The sequence below is a fragment of the Halichoeres trimaculatus genome, unplaced genomic scaffold, assembly GCF_033239565.1.
Source record: "Halichoeres trimaculatus isolate MK-OKI-2021-1 unplaced genomic scaffold, fHalTri1.1 fHalTri1_scaffold_15, whole genome shotgun sequence".
NCBI lineage: Eukaryota > Metazoa > Chordata > Actinopteri > Labriformes > Labridae > Halichoeres > Halichoeres trimaculatus.
In genome coordinates this window covers 29,329,326-29,352,266 of record NW_027437193.1, presented here as the reverse complement: position 1 = coordinate 29,352,266, position 22,941 = coordinate 29,329,326, and the positions used below count along the sequence as shown (strand labels likewise).

Sequence of the window (22,941 nt, the reverse complement as noted above, 5' to 3'; positions counted from 1 at the left end):
GGCTCATATTTGTGGGAAACACATGCATTAAACGGGCCAGGGTACTGACCTCAGACAGAGTCAGACAAATTCAGCCCTGGAAATATTTGCAGGGCTGAACCCATTCAAAAGAATAAAGGAGTAGAAGTACAAAGTTAACTGAGCAGGTGAGGACCGTATATTATGTATGTCTGTCTGGCCCAAAATGTTTAGACTCTGCATCCAACTTGATGAGGTTCATTTTGTAAGCTACAGTCTGCTTTAAAATGAACACGAAAATAAAACAGGGTTAGATCATGGGCTTCTATGATACAGACTGAGCTACATATCAAATTACTGCAGCTTCCAGCAAATCTAGGTTTAAAGCAGCACTTTGGGAATAACTCAATCTACTTTAAGTCTGTAATGTTAGTATCAAATATAGCCCTCTGGGGGTACATTAAAATGTTTGTTACTGCTTACCTTTGAGCAAAAATGATCACATTCATCAGAATCAATATGCAGACTGCTAACTGCCTCCGCCTAAAATTGACTTTCAGCATCAGCAGAAACATGGTGGGAGCAAGGACTGTGAACAGTATGAAGGCCACTCCACCTGGCTCTTTTCACCTGTCCTTGAAACTACTCACACGTACACCTGTCCTCTCCCCCCTCCCTCTTCCTCTTGTACGGTAGAAGCAACCTTGGGCTCAACTGGCTGTGTTCAATTCAGCCCTGGAATAAAGATGCACTTAAGTGGTCATGGTATGCGTTGTATAATTGCTGCTACAGTTTACTTTCCTTTGATGTACACATAAATAAGCAATAAATGATAGAGAGCTTGGTAAAGTTGTAGATCCACATCAAAAAGTAAAAGTAAAGTAGTTTTGCAAGTTTTTTTTTTTAAAGAAAGTTAGACTGATTGTCTGCAAGTACAATTTATGATTAGTTTCTGACAGTAAGTTGGCAGAAGAAGGCATTAAATTCTGTGGCTGTGTAATATGTATTTGTCAGATTAGGATAAGAAAATTGCACCTTTCAAGACAAAAATGAAAAACGATTTAGTGTCACATTTATCTCAATTTTCAAACCATCCTACCTGAAATGACCTCCAAATGTGTTCTCTATAGCTAAACGAAGCAATTTCACTTCACTATACTCCTTAACATCACTAACTTCAGTTTCATGCTGTTGTCTGCTGTTATCATTATTAAATCAACACCCCTGTTTCATAACCATCATTTGGTCAAACGGTTCATTTAAAGACTCGTGCCGAACTTGTGCCACAAACTTTGACAGAAATCTGGGTGTCCTGATTGATGAACAGCTGACCTGTAAGGTTTGCATGGCCTCAATTGTTCCATCTTGTTGATATGCCCTCTGCAACATAAGGAGTATCAGATCCTGTCTGACACAACAGGCCACGCAGCTTCTGGTACAGGCCCTTGTGATATCATGCATCAACTACTGCAACTCCCTCCTAGCAGGCCTCCCTGCGTGTACATTTAAACCTCTGCAGATTACCCAGAATGCAGCTTGGTCTTTCACCAGCTCAAATCAGCTCGTCACCCCGCTGTTAATCTCTCTTCACTGGCTTCCAGTGGCAGCTTGAATCAAATTCAAAGCTCTTCTTCTGGCTTACAAAACATTGACAAGAAAGGCTCCTTCCTACCTGGGATTCTTCATCCAGGTCTACAGTCCTTCTCACCCACTACGCTCTGCTTGTGAAAGACGCCTGGTGCTCCCAGCTCAGTGCAGCTCTGAATCTCTAGCCAGACTTTTCTCCTCTGTTGTGCACAAATGGGGGAATGAATTACCTAACTTTTTAAGATCCTCAGTGTCCCTCTCTACTTAAAGCAATGTCTGAAAACTCATCTGTTCAGGTAAGACATAGCGGCCGTTTACAGGACAATGGTTTTAGGGTAAAACGCAAAAGCTTTGTTGTGTTTCAACCTTGCGTTTACACGGAAACAGTGTTTCAGCCGACCTAAAACGCAAACTTTTGAGAACAACCTCCAGAGTGGGATTTGCAGTTGGCGTGGAAACAGTAAGCCGGTGTTTTCAGTGGAAACGCTGACGTCACACCCTGCTTCGCGCAAGCACATACAACAGGACAACAGTACCATTGGTACGATCATCTCGAACTACCATGTCGTGCTTGTGCTGCTGAATCTGCTGAATCTGCTGACTGTCTTTAAACAAAATGTGCATCTGTTGCCTCACTTTTGCACTTAGTATTCGCCAAGGTACCAGACAATCTGTTCAACTCTACTTTGGTGGAGATCTACCAAAAGCGGCTTCTGGACAAGACAGTTATAGCACCATCAACAGGCCTGGCATGCTTACTGCAGTGTTTTCAGTCCCTCTGTGTTTCCATGTAAATGCAGATTTTTTTCACTGTGTTTTCAGGTAAAACATTGTCATCTAAACGGGGCGTTAAGCCCTTAAACTGACCCTTCTCCTCTTTGTCCTCAGGGGTAGAATGAGTCAGAAGGTCTGAGGCTGCGTTTACACAACGCCAAAAACGGTCAAATCCGATAACATTTTGTCACGTTTCGGCCTCGCGTTTAGATGAGACCATGTTGCGTTTTGTCCGGGAACGGAAACTTTTGAAAACACTCTCCAGAGTGGAGAGTTTTCAAAACGCTCCTTCATCCAGCCTCGTATAAACACAGGGCAGAGCGTTTCAGGGTGAAACGCTGACGTCACTACATGCGCACTGGCAGTTTCAGGTGAAGGTAGAAAAAGAAAACACAACCACAACAATGATGGCTGATTTCCGAGTAGCATATATACACACACATATATCCACATCGCCAACTACTGGCCTGGCATGGCCACTACATCGCTGTGACTTGTCCTCTTGGAGTTGTATGAACGCGGATCGTTTCCACACCGTCCTCATGTAAACGTGGGTAGCTTTTGGGGAAGCAAAGGAAGAATCTTTGCCGGAGTCTCCTTGTAAACGTGACCTGAGTCAGAAGGTCTCAGACCCAGCCCTTAGTGAGTTTTCAGTATTAATCACTAAATGTTGAAGTATTTTGTTGCAGTAATTAATTGTGGTTGGTTGGCTAAGATTATTCTACATTATTTCAATTAAAAGGGAAGAAAAAAATATCCTGCACTTAATGGCAGCAATAACTGTTGTTGAACCAAGTTTTTCCTTCTGTCTAAATTCTTGCTTGTGTAGTTCATCACTTCGGACAAAAGCGTCTGCTTATTGAAACTGTAGAACTGTAGAACTTATTGCGATCACAGTCATGGTATTGAATTATGCACAAGCTTTTTCTCACTGTATTAAGATTCTAGACTTGAGTTGGATTATGCAAGTAGTTTTTCCATAAAAAACTCTGAACAAAATGTGAATCACGTATAAATCAGCTTGATACTTTAATCTCTGAAATCATCATTCGACTGTGAAAACAGGTGGTGGTTTGAGGAAGAGACTAAATTAGTTCTGTCAGGTTTAACACCACCCTGTTCCCCCCCAGTGAATCCGTCTCATGGTAACACAAATTCCTCTCTCTTCTTCTTTTTTCAACAGCCACCTGTTTCAAAATGTGGCAGATTTGTGTTGGGACACAAAGCGGCTTTCATTGCGTTTTAAAGGTCACAGCTGGGACAGTTTACAACATCACTGCAAGACAAAACTGCCTTCGCCAGGATTGTGTCACATGTATCTCTGTACAGTGGGAGTTGTCAAGTCGTAGAAGCTATCATAACGTGTGTAATAAATGTCTGGCTTTAATGTAGATAAAGCTAATGAAGGGCTTTATGGTCTTCTTAGCCGGGCCAATAACACAGTGTTGTGTTTATGGCGCGTACTGTAACTGTACAGAAACCTGTAAATGTTGTCTTTTGCAGACTTATGAGCAGAGAATCTCTCAGGCTGCTCTCCTCCCTGCTCTGTCTACCTCTTTTCGTCCTGTTGTTTAGATGCAGGCCTGCACCGCTGGGACTCTGCCTGTTTCTCTTTTTCCTGTCCTCCCTCGGAGAGAATGAGGGAACTCCTGCTCAGAACTGGGGCGTTTGGTTCTTCTCATTAAAAATAATTGGTCTCTGTTCAATTAAGGCTCAACGTTGCTCCTTTTGATGTAGCTGGCTTAGTGTTTTTATGTGCGTCTTTCACATCTAAATCAAGCACTCAGAGTTGGCAAAAGTATTGGAAGATTGGTTGTAATGTGTTTACTTCCGGTAGAAGGCAGGAGGGGGAAAAGAAGAGGTGCTTGAGAGGGATTATAAATGTTTGAATGGAATAACTTGTGATGATTTAAGAGTCTACTTCTGCTGTAAAAACTTATCCTGTGATACTAAAACAGACCTTTTCACCTCCTCTCTTCCTCTTGTTCTCTGGCATCGCTTGTCTCCAGATGAGCACAGCTGAACAGGAAAGCTGCGAGCAAACACACTCACTGATGAGACACATAAAAGTTCATGCTCATGAGCCCACACACACACACACACACACACACTGCAATCCCACTCACCCAGCCGCCCGCCCACACACCCACCCACACACTTTGTATTTGTTACTCTCACACTCTCCCTTTACTGGAGACACTCTGCAGTATGAGCATGTTAATGTGCTGGCAGTGGTACCTGTTACAGCGGGAAGATGTTCTGTTGAATCCCAATAGCCCAGGGACAGAGGAGATACTAAGCCAAGCTTTGACTGCAGTTACGCTCCAACAGAGCTACTTTAATAATTTTCTCTCTCATCCCCCCCGCTCATCTTCTTTACACCTCTCCTTCCCTCCCTCCTTCTACATCTCACTTTCCTAATCTTTATTCCCTCTACAGCTCTCTATCACATTTGATACATTACGTCTAAACCTCGCTTTTTGTTCTCCACCCTCCATCTAAGTCTTCATCTTCCTATTTTGTTGTTGCACAGTCGTCTGCACTTGTTTGCAGCTAATGGATTCATGCAATTTTCACCAAATTTACCTCAGCTCTGCATGCATAACACCAACATAATGAAGATTAATGCATGTTTTAGCAGAGAGGCTTTTATGCATGCTCATCAGTGCAACAAATTGTGCTGGAACAGGACACATTTTCATGCACAGCAGCACAGCCAGGCATGTGTCAGGAAATCTGCACACCATCACAGATCAATGTACCTTTGCAGACTGCATCCCAGAGCTACCATGCACTTAAATCAGGAATAAAATAAGCTTCACTCATTGGGTGAACATTTTAAAGGTCCACGAAAGACAAGATGCAAAACTGTCTTGTTAAACTGTTGGTTTATTGCTTTTCCGGTCCACCGCGAAGATGGAAGGGAAACATCAAACACACTGCAGACATTAATTACATTCAAAGTCTATCTGGATTTAACAAAGAGAAGAACAGCCTCCTCTGCTGGAATGAAATAACGTGGCAAAGAGGATTCAGAGGGAGAGACTTTGATGTGTTTGATGGATGAATGTTGGGGAGCTTGATTGATTTAAAATAAATCAAAAGCATAATCAAATGCAACACTTTGCTTTCTGCAGGCCAGTGGAGCACAGCTGGCCTTCAAAGACTCCTGCAGAGTGGCTCAGCTCTCTCTGGCTCTTTTATCCACGTCTCTCTGACAGGCAGGATAAGGAGGGTTCGGCTGCACTGTAACTGTTCATTTACTAACCATTAAATATTCAGGGCCCACTTCATTGTGTACACCTCCTCTGTCCTGTCAGGTGTGTGTAAATAATGCAGGAAGGAAAGAGAAGGCTGAACATTGTTGCTTAAAGCAAAGAGCTTTAAAACACACTTGGAATTTGGTGTCGATTTGCTCATGAAGATATGTTTAATATGTTGAGAAAACAAATAAGTGCAGGATAAAAAGATTAGTGTTGCAATTTTTTTTCTAGCTATCACTGAGGTAGAACTAGGGATGGGTACCTTTCACATTGAAATGATATGGTGCCGATGTCCAGTACCTGGCAATCGGTATCAGTACTCAACAATACCAGTTTTTGGTACTTTTATGTGTTTTTTAGTGGTAACAAATATAAATTTGTTTGATAATAAAATCCCAATGTTTTTCAATTTGACATTTTTATTCTTCAATATATAACCTTTGCAATGTTGTGTTCATGTCCAGCATGGAAAATTGCCAACCCTTTCCTTTGATTTTACACGAATTGGTACTAGGTACAACAGGTGGAATTCAGTCCGTACCTTTAAAAGTACCTAATTTGGTACCTATCCCTAGGTGGAACATTGAGTTAATACCTCCACCAAAAAGGTTATGTTTTTGGGAGAGTTTGTCAGCCTGTCTGTTTGTCTGTGAACAACAAAAATCAAAAAACAACCAATGGCTCTTCAACAAATTTTCAAGAAATATTGAACATGGGATAAGGAAGAAGTGATTAAATTTTGGAGGTGATCCAGATCACCATCTGGATCCAGAATTTTTTTTAATGATTTTTTATCATTGTGAGGTAGGGATGTTTTCACCATATGTGTATATAACTCCACCATAAATGGTCAGATTGCTTTGCAAAATGATACAAGACAAGGTCACCATAATTTCTGACAGATATCAAAGTACCATCCAGATCCTGGCAATATTCTGGATACTGAGATCTAGAATATAAAATATGTACTAGGTCATCATAATTTCCAACACTGTCAGGAAACAAATTATCGTACAAACCTGCAACTAACACCAAATTGTAGCAGACAGTCTGCTGAAAGGGAGTATAACATTAAATGTCCCATATCCTGCTCCTTTTCTGCAGTTTAATATGGATCATTCATGTCTGCATAAAATGGTAGTAACATGTTTTGGTCCAAAAAGCCAATAAATCAAGCACAGCAGCATTGTTTCCAGACTCTATATGGCCCCTCTGTTCAGAACGCTCTGATTTAGTGGGTGTGACCTCCATATGTAAATGAGCCACCGCTGATACCGCCCCGCTCTTCAGCATCACTGAGAGCGGCGCCATGTAACCATGACTACTGAGCTCCGAGTGCACGTTTAGAAAACAGCGAAGCTCGTTTACCCTAATATTACAGGCTAAAACAACAGGCTAACTGCAGCTACAGTTAGCATCCTGAAGCTAACACAGAGACTGGGGGGACACTGAGGAAAAGCTCTTACATCTGCTCCGCAGCACACAGCATTTAAAATACTCACATTTCCAGGGTCCGTGGTTTGTTGGCGGATAGTTGGTAATGTGCCTGGATTCAGGACCAGTCTATTCACTAGCTCTCTGTTGTACTGTCCAAAGTTGGAAAAGCAGTCAGCCGTGAAGTGACTAGCACACACATGCACAGTTTTACTGAGTGTAGCTGGCACATTTCCTTGATAAATGAACTCTAGCCACTTAGTCTTGTCTTCTTCCGAGATGGGAAGCTTGTGCATGGAACTATGTGGCTGTTTACAGCCCAAAACAGAGCAGTGATGGCTCTTAAACTTCGGCATTCTCCTCCCCGCTGCTGGCGAGATCTCTGCTCTGGTGAACCAATCAGGTCAGACTAGCTCCTGATTGGTCAAGAAAGGGAATCGCTGACGTCGTTGAATCCCCAAAATCCAAACAGCTCGTTTCAGGTTAGGATTTTGCATTCACAAGCACTACATAGTACAGGTTTTGTCATTAAATATCACACCTTGTGGGCTGGGAGGCAAGCCAAAGACCCACGAATTTCACTAAAAGACTTAATAAAGTGATTTTTTTCATAATATGAGACCTTTAAAGTAGGACTAAAGTGCTGGTGACAATCACAATATGCTTGGTGGAGGTCTGTGCTCTATGAGTGCTTTTCTAGTTTTCAACTTAGATCTGCTGTAAGTGAAGATATTCATTAAAATAAAGTTTTCCATTCAAAGATGGTTCAATCTGAAGGCAGAGTTTTTTTATTTTCATTTTTTTTTCCAATTTTTCTTTTTTTACATTTTATTTCAGACAACTTCAGCAGGCAGTCAGTGATTTCCAGAAGAAGGATTTGCAGCCAGGTCGTCTGGTCCGCGCTGACAGTTTACCGCTCAGCCCACGTCTCAGCTTTTCCGGTTTCTCTGTGTCAGAAGGGCCTCGGAGGAATCTGGAGATTTTGTACAGCAAGTCCACCAAGTTCTGCTTCTTTATTGATTTCTATGGAGAGAAAGAGAGACAAAGGGTAACTATTCAAGAACTCAGTCACAGACGCTCTCTCTTAAGTCATTCATGGTGCTTTGGATATAGTATTATGCTTATTTGTCGTAGAGAAGGTTTGGAATATCATCACCCTGTTAAAATAATGGCCTCAAGTTTTTGAGAAAACACAAAAAAACTTGACCACATACAGAGCATATGATATTTAATAATCATTTCCATCAAAAAGGCATTCACAGTGGATGATTGTTGACATGCAGAGAACATAGTTTGTCATTCATGTAACATTAAAGAACGAATGGACTTCTGATTCTGGTGTGACTTAGGCGACTTCAAACTTGACTTACACTGCCCTTTCATTTCATAGTGCAAACTCAAAACTGAAATTACCCTGAACTAAATTAAACAAATGTCAGGTAAGTCACATTGGTCAGGAGACAGTCCCTGTCCTCACTTATCCAGGTCTTCTTTGCTGTCTTTTTTTTTTTTTAATGAACTTAACCCATTTCCAACATCGAGTTTTGACCTCTTTTTGAAACCTGACCATCAACTGTCCTTTTACTCCACAAAGCACACCCTAAGTAGGCATACTAAGACATCTCCCACCCAAAATCGTTTCTGTAATTTTAAACCTTGAAGGGTATTATTGCCCTGTGCTCATTTATGTTTACTTGCTGAAATAAGTAGGCTAGCCAGGAATAGCTAGCCAGCTAGAAGTAGCAAAATTTGTAGTTAGCAAATTACTCGTGAAATTAAGACTAAATTACTTAAAATCATACTCTAGCCTTTATGATAGTGAACCCAGTCACTCACTTGTTGAAACTGATTCAAGATTCATGTTTACAGCTTCTGCTGCACTTAGGTTTCTGTTTCTTTTTGAAGCAGCTGCCATCATGAAAGCTTGTTAAATTGCACAAGACACACAATTTATCCTAAATAATACAAAATTTTGACTTAGGCTAGAAATAAAATGGCCCAAGTCACTAGCTACGGTTACATGAGGAGTTTTTCGTCTTTCCGAATGGGATCTTTCTAAATGACTTTTCCGAAAATAAAAGTATACATGGAAAGGAATATTCCAATCTCTGGTCTACATGTCCCGCTATAACAAACAGAATAGTCAATGGGGAATGCGCAGAAAAACATAAACATTTATCAAAGAGTTTTTCTTTCACTTGTTGGAATAACTCTGTATTGCGAGTTTTTCGTCCGTCCAGTCTTGAATTTATGTTCATTTCTTTCAAAGTTTGGATCAAAAACAAACTTTCCGCACCAGTCCAGTGCTAACTGCCCGCTACTGTTTTTAAAATTGAGGAGCGTCCCTAGTTGCGTCTTATGTCATATCTGAGCATGCGCTGAAAGAACGCACCCTGACAACTTTCTGTCTGAGTGGATACATGATACCTCAATCGGTTTAGGGAAAGGAATATTCCACCCCTGTGAAACCGATTAAATTTCCATTTGGATTTGCACTTTTCTTTTGGAATGAGGTGTATGTAAAGGTTAAATTCTTTCCATTTGAGCAAATAAACCGAATGCAAGCGGAATATTTGGGTCCATGTATACGTGTGAAGGTGGGTTCTTCTGGTCCTGCTGCCCTGTCTGTCTAAGCCTTTCACTCAGCCACTCATACACATACACACACATACACGTTCACACTCTAAACATAAATGGGGGATATGTTGTTTTGGTATGATCTGTTATATTATGTTATGTTGAGTTAATGGGTTCAAAGGATATCTGTAACTTATTTTGGATTTAAGGATTGACCAATCAGTTTATTCATCATACTCACCTTTCTTCTGTTAATAACATTAATCCATCAGTACATCTTTATCCATAGCGTTTCTTTAAGTTACAGGATCTAAATGGGGGGAATTGGTTACCGGTGTGTTTTTTTCAGGGAGCACCTGGGGGAAGGTGTTAAAAGGGGTAGTGTGGCAGAGCGAGAGAAGGCCTCTCCAGAGCCTAGGGCTAGAGAGGAGAGTTAGGAGATGTCTCTGTGAGGAGCTCTTCCTCAAAGTGTTCTTGTCTGTTTGAATACTGTTTGAAAAATAAAAGTAATATTTTTGCTATAACCTGGTCCATCTGGATGCAATCTGTGAGAGTCACTCTCTTGACAAAGTTCATTGTCCTATAGGGCATAAAGAGCATGATCCTTTTTTACAAGAGATGACCAGTGTTATCTAGAGATTATTTAAGCCAAAAACTCTTTTTCATTTAAAAAAAAAAAAAAAATGACTCGGGACATTATTTTGATAGGATGACAATATGTGAGGAACTGTATCAGTCTTGTATTATTTTGGACTACAGAAATTTTGCTCGTTCCTGAAATGCTAATTCGTCTAAGTTTTACTCTCATCCTTTATTCTTTTATCCTCCATGTCACTATGGGTCAGCTGTGATGATGATAAAATGACAAATATGAGGCAGGTGGTTTGTGGAGCATTCAGAGTGATTCAGTCACAGAAAATAAAATATTGTGTGTAGCAGATTAAGATTAATAAAATGGGTGCACACAGGCAGTGTAATTTCAACTGATGGCATGTCATCCTTAAAAAAAAAAAGAAAAAAAAGTTGATATGGAGAAGACTATCAGGTTAAATATTAGGTTTCTTACCTGTTCCTGTGATCTGTCGAGCTGTGAAGATGAGTCCTGCTGCAGCTGGATGTCAGACCCCTCCTCTGGGTCTGCACTTGCCACAGCACATAGCGCAAAACCCACAAGTGCCAATATGCAAAGAGTGTGTGCCATCTTGTTCTGAGAAAGCTTATGTGTGAGCCTCTTTTCCAGATAAATACTCTTGATGTAACTGCACAGCATCTACTGTTCACCTTAAGTGTACAGCTTGGTGAGACATCTGTTTTTAAAGTGGCACCCGGGCCCAAACAGGGAGGAGACACATGCAGGTCATTTGCATAAAAACCATCCTGAACTTTGCGTTGGTCCCATCAATGCAGCCAGGCATGGACTGTGTAATTTACAGCCGTCATTTGGAATGAGACAGAAGGTCCAAATAAGGACATTTCCCCCATCCTGGTCTCTCCTGGTGTCATAATTAACGTAATCGCGCTGTGATCTGGTTTGCGTGAATGAAGGTCATCCTGTTGCTGTCATCGGTGTACCTTGAGAATGTGACGAATCCCTTCAGTGCCTCTTTGTCTAAAAGCAAACCCCTGTAAGCAGAGCATGCTGTGCACTCATGTAAAATAAAACATTAATGACGCTGACATGAGGGAAACAATGATTTCATTAACCCTGCTGTGCCATAAAGTTGACGCACCGGGCAGTACGGAGACACTGGGATATCCACAGGCCATAAAGGTCAATTTATCATTTGTTACACCCTCATGATTTTGTTCTGGGCATCTCTTTAATGAGATTTCTGCTCTGTTTCACTTAACAGTCCTGCTGCATCTGAATGAAGGTGTATTTGTCACCGGCTGTAATGATTTTGGAATGGTACATGCAGCAAATATGAAACTGCTCAGCGTGGACTGAAAATGAAGTCATCTCTCTGTTGGAAATGATCCTGTTTTAATGTAGAGGGGTTCTCTGGATAAAACGAGCATTTATTCAGATTAATGTGGAGAAAAAAAATTGCAATAAAGACGTTTGAGGGGAAAATGGCAATACTAATAAGACCCACATTTTCTTCATCTCTTCTTCTGCAACTATGAGAGGAACTCTGCAGCAAATGGATTTCTGATGCATTCCTTCACATATTTTTTTATAGTTCAATCTGACACTCCACTATTCAAAAAATGAAGTCCACCTGTGAAAGAATGAACAGATGTCTTTGTCGTCCACACGAATACTGCACGGGAAAACCTTAAGGACGAGTCCTCCTCTGGTGCAACCTTGAGTTGCATCAACCTCTCCACAAACCTTCATTTTAACTCAGTTAGAGAGGTGTAGAAGCTTGATATAGCTGCCTAAACAATTAGCAAGTGTGCTGTCAGGAGCAGAATAATCCTTTTAAGAAGGCTACAGGGAGCACTTTACAGCTCCACTGTTTCCATCCACGCTGACAAGTGTCTGCAACCAGGACATGTAAGAACGACTTAATTCAAGGTGGCATTTAAAGGCGTTACTGCCTGATATAAAGAGGAAAATGTGTATTTGAAGAGTCTTGGAGGTGATGCCAGAAATTAATTAGAAAATAAGTCTGATGAATTCACACACCAGTTCAGCTTTTCTTCAGCTGTTTCTTGTAGGAGCTGACTTTCTTACATAAGCATTTGAGGCTGTTTGTTATTTCTGACTCCGAGCAATCGATATCTTGGAACATCTGCGTGCCAAAAAGCAGCAGTATTTTGAAGGCGGGATTGTTCCAGGGCATTATGGTGCCTTTTTGCATCTAGTTATGTGTGTGAAGGAGGGGGGAGGGTTGCAACCATCTATTGATCACAGCGACAGATTTGGATGAGTAAACTTGAATGACTGTCCCTTCGGGGGCAGGATGCCGTGCTCAGAGGTTTCTTAGCAAGTAGTAAAATAAATAAGGTGTTGAAATGAAGAAAGATGAGGCCATTCTGCATGGATTGGAATTGTGATTAGCTTTTCATGATTGCTTTATTTAAGCTCTTGGAAGCATGTGAGAGCCGTGTGCAGAAGCTGAGTATTTCTCTCATTTCATTCAAACGTATTTCTTCTAAATCAAGAGGCCAATAAAAACAGGATTTACATTTAAAATATGCAAAATTATTTCAAGCTCTAAATATAAACTCTCAAGTCCCCAAACCACGGAGACAGCAACTGATTTGCCTCACATCAGTTCATTTGGAACCGAGTGGAAAAAGTTGCAGGGGGGTATGAGTCATCAGACGCAATAATTCCCGTGCTCCATTTAACATGCAGAGGTTCAAAGAGATGATTTCAGAGTCGAGGCACAAATTACTCAATGTTTGTGTTGGAAAACAGCAGCTACGCTATTCCAAAGAAAACACACACGTTTCTCTGAATGTCATAGTGTAAACACGCGCGTTATATACAGGGATGTTTGTGACCTCACACGACTCAGAGCATCAGACTGCACCATCCACTGAGCTCACCTGGAACAAAGAAGCAAACATATCAGTGACATCAGCACTGAGTGGATGGGTTTATTAGTTCTCAGGAGTATGGTGAGCTGTTACACACATCAGGACCTTTGTTAGCTATAGTTACATACAACAACAGCAGTAATTTGGGTAACGAAGAGGAGGGGGAGGAGGCCAAGGTTTTGTTTTTTCCATGTGGCATAATACCCATAAAGGAAGAGGACTCTGGGATGAAACTTTAAATTTCTATTTCCTTGTTTTCATTTATTTGTTTATTTATTTTACTTTATTTTGTATGTTATTTCAGTTATTACAAATACCATTTGAACAGAGGTGGAGACAGAGACAGACTTTTTTGACTGGGGTAGCCAAATGGACAGGGAAATGCAGTGATAAACACAACCAGGATACATATTTAATTTATTTTTAAATAAACCATTTAAATCACCTTCTTAAATCTTTAAGGACTCAAAGGTCTACAATTCTATATTTTCAATCGGCAGATGCTTTTGTTCAAAGCAACATACAACACAAGCAAGAATTTAGACAGAAGGGAAAACCCTATGCCCCGTTTCTAGCAAGCGGTTCAGTTCGGATTCGTCTCAACCAATCCTGGGACAGGTCCCCAAATATAAGAGACTTTTTGGGACCCTTCTCTTGGGGTGCCAGACTAAACAGATACGATCCTGGAATGTGGAGCTACAGCACTGCAGACCGTTGATTGGTCGAAAGAATCGTCACTTACTGTGTGCTGTATTTCTCCTTGAGGCACACAGTCTTCTCTGAAAAAAAAAAAACTTGAATGCACTTTGCAACAAAGAGCCACATTCCAATCACAAAGAAGACGAAATGCTGCATATCTTCCATTGTCTTTGTTTGCTGCGTCACGTTTTTTTTTTCTTCGCTGGATTTACTAGTGCTGCTTTGGTGTCATGCTATAATGTAATTTATGTTGCTATTGGCATCTGGCTTAAACACTGCCTACCACTAGGGGGCACACTTGGCAGTTGAAATGCAAACAGGACCAGGCTCAAAGCTAAGGTCTACGATTTGGAAGCTAGGTAATTGTCAATAACGCAGTTTATGAGGCCGTTATGGTCCAATGGTCTGAGCCACGCATATAAAAAGCAAAAAGAAAGAAAAAAAATCCATTCAGTACATCAGCTGCAAAATGGCTTCATAATTGACCAATCTGAACTGCCGTTCCCCTCATTTTGGGTTTATGCGTGAGTCCATCCAATCCCCTGTCTCCCCTGCTCCGCACCATCCCACCTATGGTCCTGCCTCGTCCTTCCCCACTACCCCTCTCACGTCAGCTAGCTGCTCAGCTACTGAAGCGTCATGGAGCCGAAGAAGATGGACACCAGAAAGCTGTTACTGTTACCCTCCACAGTGAAGGGAAGAAAACGAAAAAGTTTAGAGGAAAAGGCTGAAGCAAGGAAGAATTATGAGTGATACAGGTGCCAACAGAGACTGAATATTGGAGAAATGTACGACCGGTGGAAAAAGCTGCAGAGTGATTTGGGACTGAAGACTGACGCTGAGACAGCTGAGTTTCTGTTGACTAGGTAATGACTTTGTTTCCTACAGTGGGAGATGTCAGCTGAATAACTCTGGTTAGTCTGTGCCTATACTGGCTAATGACTGAAGTTTGCTGGTCGGAATGGGTAGGCTCTTTAATCGATTTCAGCATAAGTTAGCCACGCATCTTAAGCATTGTAAACTGAGCTGGTGAAGACACGCCGAGTGAGGTAAAGCCTCGCCCACAGTTGGCTCTGCTCTGATCAGTGGCCTTCGCCCCGCTAATTTATGGTTCTGATCTCGCCGGTCCAATTGACCAAGCTACCACCATGTGTAACAAGGGGAATGACTGTCGTGTTTGTTACATTTTCTGCTGGCCTCTTGCTCTGTTGGAAGGGGCACGTTGTAAGGGGGTGAGGTAGGGCAATACAAGATGGGGGGTGAGATCTTGGATCATGTAGGGGAGGGGTGAGTAAGGGGGGAGGGGCAGGCTAGGTTTTTCAAATATGTCTCATCAGCCAAACTGGGTTTCAGATCGTAGACCATAGCTTTAAGCGGGCCAACCCCTTCCAAACTGTACTGATCTAAACTGGACTGCTTGGTGGAAACGGGGCTCATGTTAGTGCCACAAAGTGTTACAAGTTACATGGCTGCAGGTGCTGCTGTTAAGTGCAAGAAGAAATAAAGTGATGCTTAACCTACTGATTCAGCTTTTCAAAAATATTTTTATTCTCTATTCCAAGTGTGGCACTTTGGCAGATCACAGTCATCTCAAGCAAAGTTGAACTGCAGGTTCCCCAGGGGTCTGTCTTTGGACGGCCTCATTCAGCTCTGATTGGTTCACTTCCAGGCTGGTGTGTTTTGGTGTGGTGTTAGTGTGTATGCTGTCCCACGCAACAGTGGGTTCTCTCAATCCAAATACCTTATTTGGAGACTTCTTTTTGTGGCATTTAGTTAAAAAAGTTTGTGTTTAAGTCAGTGAAATGACTTTAAATACTAAGTAGACTGAACAGTGTGTTCTAGTTTAGTTTCACTTCTAATCCTGATAGATTGGGAAAGCCAGTGAGAGTCAGCAAGAGCCAGTTTTTCTGCAACTAAATGACTTTTACTACTTTAACTGTTTCCTTCTGCTTGTACTTCTTTCCCATTCTTTTCTTAATAACTATTTTTTTTAATTTTATTGTTTCATCAAACTCCCAAACATATATCTCCTATACATGAACATCCATTTATTTGTTGATAGGAGCTCTACAACCTACACACATGTTTCATCTTGTATTCATCATTTATTTACACACAGATCAGATTAAAGAAAGACACAACTTGGTTTTAAAAACTGTCCCCACGTCTGTTATTGGAATACCACGGTTTCCTGCAGACTCTGCATCGGCTGATTACACTGTGTAGAGAAGGTCCTTTCACTGTCCGAGGAACAGGTTTACTGAAGGAGACAATAACACACACACACACACACACACACACACACACACACACACACACACACACACACACACACACCACCAACCTGTTAGAAATGTAATTATAGGGGCGCTGGGGTAGATCACCTGGTAGAGCACAAACCATTTAAGCCTGAGCTCTTATCGCGCCGCTGAATTCAATTCCATCCCCGGCCCTTTGCTGTGTGCCAGCCGCTCTCTCCTCTTACTTTCCTGTCCATTAGCAGCTGTTACTTTTTAATACAGGCAAAAATGCCCCCAAACTAATCCTTAAAAGAAGGAATGGAGTTTTAAATCCTAAAGTTGTGGATTTATGCTTAAATAAATACAAAAAAAAAATGTTTTTAACGAGTCAGTAACCAATTTACTCAAAACATGAACTTTCTGAAACAGAAAAATAATTGTGTTTTGCAGGAAGTTGGAAAATCCTCTAAAATAGCTTTTTCATCATCTTGTTATCAAGCTTATCCTCACAAAGACAACCCTGACAATGACGTGAGTAAAACCGTCTTTCACCAGTCACCTGAATATGTTGCTGGGGTCCACGGAGGCCAGCCAGTAGCTGTATGAGTCTGGGTAGTAGTTACACGTCCCCCTGCCGTGGCACTCGATGAAGGGCACTTGGCGGAAACTTTCCAGACATGAGCCTGGAGACACCAAGGGCTGGGAGGAGCCCTCTGCTCCAGCACCTGTTTGCTGAAGTAGACGAAGGTCAAAGACAGACAGTTATATGGAAAACAGCTTATAGACCGTTCAGAATTTCAAGGAGGGGAAAAATGATTTCTTTACCATGACAAATGAGTATCCCGCCCACAGGCCCTCCCATCCTCGGGGGCATTCGGGTACTAGAGTTGTCTGGCTGTGCACGGCTATGACATTGGAGGTGATTTCACACACTGAACACCTGAACGGCACACACACACACGGTCACTTGTGTTAATATAGTCACAAGTCAGGGTAAAATAAGAAATTACAGTTTGACTTCATGAAGGTCAAATTCAACAGGATCAATCCTCTTATTATCAAATCAGAATATTTCTTCATTATGCAATCCTTTGAAAAAACAAGAGCTGGGTCTGACACTGAATTTTGCCAGTCAGTTCATATTTGGTTCTTCATTAAGACGCCCCGGCAAAAGCTAATCTGCTCTCCTTTCAGCTCAGCATAACATCAGTCAAACTGTGATATCAGCCAATGAGCCTCATGTTCTGACAGGAGTGATAGCTGAATGAAAACATTAGCTACAGACAGCTCTGTCAGTGTTTTTGGCATTTTCACCTTAACTGGTTAGGACAGATGTAAAAATACAGGAAGTGTTAGGTTAACAGCAATGCTAGCACTAACAAGAAACATTGGGGAAGTAATGGTTTTATAAAAGTGGGCTCTTTGGGCACTAGTTTAGCTCAGCTGGCAGAGGGGGCATCCCATGTACAGAGGCACTGGTTTTGTGAGTGATTTCCAGTCCTGACATGGTTAGATTATTGAGAGGGGTCCAGCTGCAGACCTCCACTTTCATCCAACTCTCTTGGAGACTCCACTCTGAGAGCCCCTTCACTGTCAGAAGGAAGTGACGTAAGGATGTGGGGTTAAAGAAAAATAATAAATAAATAAATAAAACTAAAAACCAAATAAAAAACAAAAACAGAAAAAAACAGCATTTTATTAAGCTAACAAAGAATTTACAGTTTAATAAATTTAAAATTGGTCAATGGATCTGGATATCTCTAAACATAATGAAATAAAAACCAGTAAAAAAAAAAAAAAATTGTCACCTTTCGTCAATTCATAGCTTTGTTATACATATGACTGAAGTAGGCCATCTAGTGTCTTGAAGTGGGAATAGCAATAATTTAAGCCATTGCCTGTATGTAAGTTTTATTTTATTTACCTGCTGGAAAACATTTGTTTGTTAGTATTTTGAAATTTAGAGTTTTCGGTATTGTCTATAGAGACTAAGGGCTCTAATTTCATGGTGCAACGCAGGGGGCGCAAGCCTGGTGCAGTGCTAATTTTGTGCAGCGCACCACCGTGCGCTGCAGATTTGACAATTTGGTAGACCGTCTGCACAGAGATGGGTGTGACTGCACGCCAGGGGAAGTTGACGGCGCACCAGGGGGAAGTTTCAGCAGATTCATGTTGGCGCACTGACAATTTCATGCCAAAAAAGTGCGCTGAAAGCTCGCCAGCTCCAACCTGGTCTATCCTCGGCGCAAGGCGGAGCGCACCCTCCACAGCTGTAATTTGGTGACAGGCGCACATGTGCGCACTTGTCAACAAAGCCTCAGAGGCAGGTTTCCAGAGTGTCAGGCACATTTTAATGCAATAAACAATCACAGCAATCACTATTTAATGTAACCGTCTGAACCAGCATATACATTTGTATCTATATTAACTGTCCCGTCACATCTGATGTCAGATTAAAGCCGTTTGTCATAATGGAAAGTTAACCTGACGGCAGCTGGAAGTTTGATGCACATCTTACAATTAAACAATAAACAGCCTTAACATCTGATACTGAGTATATATCTGGCTTCTCTCATTTCATTTAATTCAAAGAAAAGAGGGAGAGAAAAGACAAAGAAAAAACAGACAAAATAAATGTATGTCACTCAGGATTTACCTGTGATTTCCCATATTTCTCTGTTTTAGTCTTTATTTTTAACGTGATCTAAAAAGATGGAGTACATTATTGTAAGGAGGATGAGGCGGAGACACTGGGAGAGTATACAGTATATCACCAAAGGTTCTGCTATTTGGCGATGACAAACCAGGAGTGCAGGTGGATCAAAAGTATTCTGAATGGATAAGCCAGCTGTGTAACTGTCTCTTCATTTTGTTCTCCTATTAATGACAAATTAACAGATTAAATCTGTCACAGGAGCTGGCCCACACGGTGACGCGCTTCGTGTCCTCCGATGCGCCCTGCTGTCCATTCTCCTGCTGCAGGGACAGCGGCTCTGACCGTCTCCGCTACCAGCACTGTTTCCGCGGTGTTGGGGATCACTCAGACCAATCAGATGCTGTGCCTTGGCTGCAGTTTATTTAAAGGCAAGGAGAGGCGCTCATTTGATTGGTGAAAACAGCGCTCGGCTGTGTTAAACCCACTCACGGCTTTTCTCCTCCCTCTCTGCCAGAGCCCTAACTGTTGTATTTTTCTGTGATAAAGTTGAAATTCTGGTTTGAATTTATATCAATATATGCTAGCCCCTAGCATATAATAATAATATATAATTTCTCATATATGTTAGCATTAAGCTTGCACTTTTTTTTCCATAATGCTTTTGGTCCATTAGGAGTTGTATAACATGTTGAATGTATTGCACAAGAATCTGGTGTGGGAGAGTAACGTGCATTTCTTTGTGAGTTCAATTCGTCAGTAAAAATTCAAGCTGAAAATCCTGAATCAGAGTTGTCCTGGGGAAACTGTTATTTATCTACCAAGCTAACAAGCTGGGGCATTAAACAGATGAGGAAATGAAAATGGTCAAGATCATTACACCAAACGGGGGTGCCCACTAAATCATGTTGTGTTATTGAAGATGTGCATTTTATACATTTTCTTTTCTTAATGTAACACTATGGAGGAATCAGGTTGACCAAGGCGATTGAATGCAGAAAAGTTGGATGTGTCTTCCTAATGCAACTTTGAAGGCAACATTTATTTTGAAATTTAACTTCATATCTTTACGTCACTTCCTTCTGACAGTGGAGCCTCCAAGAGAGTGGGCTGAGAGTGGAGGTCTGCAGCTTGACTGTGTTGGGGGAAATTAGCTAGTCTTTTTGTTTTAGAGGGATAGAAATGGTTTTACAATTTGGTAAAAGTCATGGAATCAAGTATTTGACCTAAAAACTGTAAACTGACTTCAGGTCAAAACTGCATGTAATGAAAAGTGATAGATTCTGAGTATGTGTGTGTGTGTGTGTGTATGAACTTCTCCACCTGCTGATGTACGAGGCCAGCCTGTCCCCTTCAATAGAAACCATGTTGGCTGGTAGAGGCGTGTCAGTGGACAACCAATAGGAGTAGTCGTTACGAGAGGCGTAGCGGCAGTTTGATTCAGTGTCACAGAACATGAAAGGCATGGTGGAGAAACGAGGAAGACAACTTCCCGAGGTGCCTGGAAAACAACACAACATTTTTGACAATGTGTTGAGGCAACACTTAAATTCATAAGATACAGAATCTCCGATAACTGTGTTTTTGTGGTCTTACCGAGGTCCTGACCGTGAGCTCTCTCATTGCCGTTGATGAAGAGGAAAGAGTAACCAGAGTAGATGAGGGTGCTGCCACGAGGACAGTCTGGTACCTTTGTAGTCTGACTGTGTCTCGCTAGCAGGAAACTCTCAGTATAGCCAGAAGCTGCTTTGCCGGGCAACCCTGGAGGACCCTTACGGCCTGAGTTTCCAGGTGGTCCTTCCAAGCCTTGAAAGGGAGCACATCGTAGTTAAAGGACAAAACTGAGCCACAGAGTTCTATGTAAAACACAACCCAGCTCTGAAATTCTGCTTTAACAGATTTATCCTGTTTTTGTGACCATTAACCATAATACTAACCATCACCTTCACAGGACACACAGGAAACGCGATGAAGGAAATTTCCTAGTCATCATCACACGTGTACATTTGCACTCACACACTCTCACACAGACATTGACCTGCACACACCTGGTGGGCCTGCCCTTCCTTTGTCTCCTTTATGGCCTGTAAATCCTGGCGGGCCAGCTGGGCTGCCGCCACGTCGTCCTTTAACGCCTGGCTGGCCTGTTGAACAAAGTTTCAGTGTCATTAAGTGCTCAGAAAATCTGCTTGATAAGCGTGACTTCATTTTCAAACATACCACCCAACAGTTGTCACTTCTCATTATGTGGTCTTAATGAACAGAGGTGATGTTACTAAGTAGCACGTTACTCTGATATGACCACTTTTTCCAGTAATGAGTAATCTAAAGTGTTACTATTTCCAAACCAGTTATCAAAATACACTGGGACAGGACCGGCCTGTGGCATAGGCAGTATAGGCAAATGCTAGGGGTGCCAGCAATCATAGAGGAGCCAGTGTGGCTCCCCCATGACAAAAACAAACAAACCTAGGAACCTCCTGAATTAAGCTTTTCAAACATTTGCTTTATCATCAATAAATATTCACTACTACTAACTTGAATGATATATGTGACTAACTTGATTTCTTATTTATTGTATTTTGTTATAGGTTCCTGTGATATACATATCTTTATCTCTTTTCCAATTATTTTGTATTTATTTAAATTTAATCAAAGTGTTTATTTTCAGATTTTCTTTTATAAAAATAAAGTCACTAAAACATAGAGATGTATGATAGTTTTATTTAAGTATGTAAAAATTGTTATTGGTGCTGGATTACAAGGGGCACCAGATGAAATTTTGTCTAGGGCACCAGAGTGGTTAGGGCAGGCTCTGCACTGGGGCGCCCCGAGCAGGGCACTGAGGATTATGAGAGCAGACTCTCTAATAGCATTTATTTTTGCTTATTTGTATTACAAATACAGGATCAACAGACTACAGCTTTAATAAAAAATGAAAGTGATAAAAACTAAACTAGAGTAAAACAAAGCGTTGAAAAACAATAATTCAAATCTAAAATTTAACTCTTGTACTTTAACAGCTTTCTTTAGTTTTATTTTGAAATTCAAAATGTACTAAATGAATATTTTGTTTGTAATTGTAAAGCACACATCCCACAACTACCAATGTCTGCATTTTCCTTAAAAAATGTAGACTCATATTATTATTCATTTTAATCACACTCGCACAATTTTGCCAAATCATGCTGCTGCAGGTGTTGTCAGCATCTGCTGCATGTAACTAATAAAGAAACTTGTAATCTAATTTAGTTACTTTTAAAATTGAGTAATCAGCAAAGTAATTGAGTTGCTGTAATAGTAATAGGATTACTTTTTCAAGGAAACTGTGGTAACACGGGTACCAGACATGCAGCATATTTTCTTTTTCCTGCAAACAAACATCACATCACACGGTTCAGATTTCTGACCTGGTTGGCCTGGTGGTCCAGCTGGTCCAGGGATCCCTGAGGCTCCTTTATTTCCAATTAGACCAGGGAAGCCAGGATCTCCTTGAATAGGTATCACTCTACCATGTACAGGATAACCTTTTGGGCCTTGGGAGGTCGAGAAGAAAAATTAGACACATACTGCCTGGAATTTATTTAATTGTGGGCTAGGGCAGGAATAAGATTATGTTTTACACTTTTTAAAGGAAGATTAATCCGTGTAAATAAACAGATTAATGATATTGTGACTCTAGTTCACAATATTGTGATCTAGAGTGAGAAGGATTTTTGTCGTACCAGGTCGTCCATGGAAACCTTTCATCCCAGGTTCACCCCGTAGGCCTGGAAGATATCCAGGCTCTCCTACTTCACCTAAAAAACAAAAGTAATAAATAAATAAAAAAGAAATTTTCCTTTGTTCTCATCACATTCAAAACTCACATCTTATTAAGGATCAAAGAAGAAAAGCAAAATCAATCCTCATTTATCTCAGTGTCTCTGTCTTATATTCTCCGACCGGTTTGTTTTCACCTCGGCTGCGGGAACATAAATCAATCCTGGACTATTACTCTTCTGTGGTGACACATCTGCCTTTGTCTGGGGAAAGTCAAAGAGAATTCTTCATCTATCGGCTGGAGTTGAAATGATAGATTACCAGGGGGGCCTTGAAATCCATGAGGACCAGGATCACCTCTTGGGCCTGGTCCTCCAGGTCTGCCTGCTACTCCCTGGGAATGTGAAGGAAAAAAGGAGAGGTCAAAGAATGGACTTCAAGAACTGCAGTGACTTTTGAAAAGCCAGCATTAGAAGTTCTCATGTAATCAAATCATTTTTAT

At 41.2% G+C, this 22,941-nt stretch overlaps 1 protein-coding gene across 1 annotated transcript in view; it reads right to left on the bottom strand.

Annotated features, from left to right (window-relative positions):
* Positions 1 to 15,856: 15,856 nt before the first annotated feature.
* Positions 15,857 to 22,941, bottom strand: part of LOC141804696 (uncharacterized) — a 28,354-nt gene continuing 21,269 nt past the window's right edge. The window contains exons 44-52 of the mRNA XM_074689287.1: positions 22,761 to 22,833; positions 22,403 to 22,477; positions 22,088 to 22,213; positions 20,726 to 20,821; positions 20,274 to 20,483; positions 20,001 to 20,178; positions 16,850 to 16,964; positions 16,584 to 16,756; positions 15,857 to 16,044 (exon numbers count right to left, since the gene is read on the bottom strand). Coding sequence (XP_074545388.1) covers positions 15,933 to 16,044; positions 16,584 to 16,756; positions 16,850 to 16,964; positions 20,001 to 20,178; positions 20,274 to 20,483; positions 20,726 to 20,821; positions 22,088 to 22,213; positions 22,403 to 22,477; positions 22,761 to 22,833 — 1,158 coding nt within the window. The 3' untranslated portion in view covers positions 15,857 to 15,932. The remainder of the gene's footprint in view (positions 16,045 to 16,583; positions 16,757 to 16,849; positions 16,965 to 20,000; positions 20,179 to 20,273; positions 20,484 to 20,725; positions 20,822 to 22,087; positions 22,214 to 22,402; positions 22,478 to 22,760; positions 22,834 to 22,941) is intronic.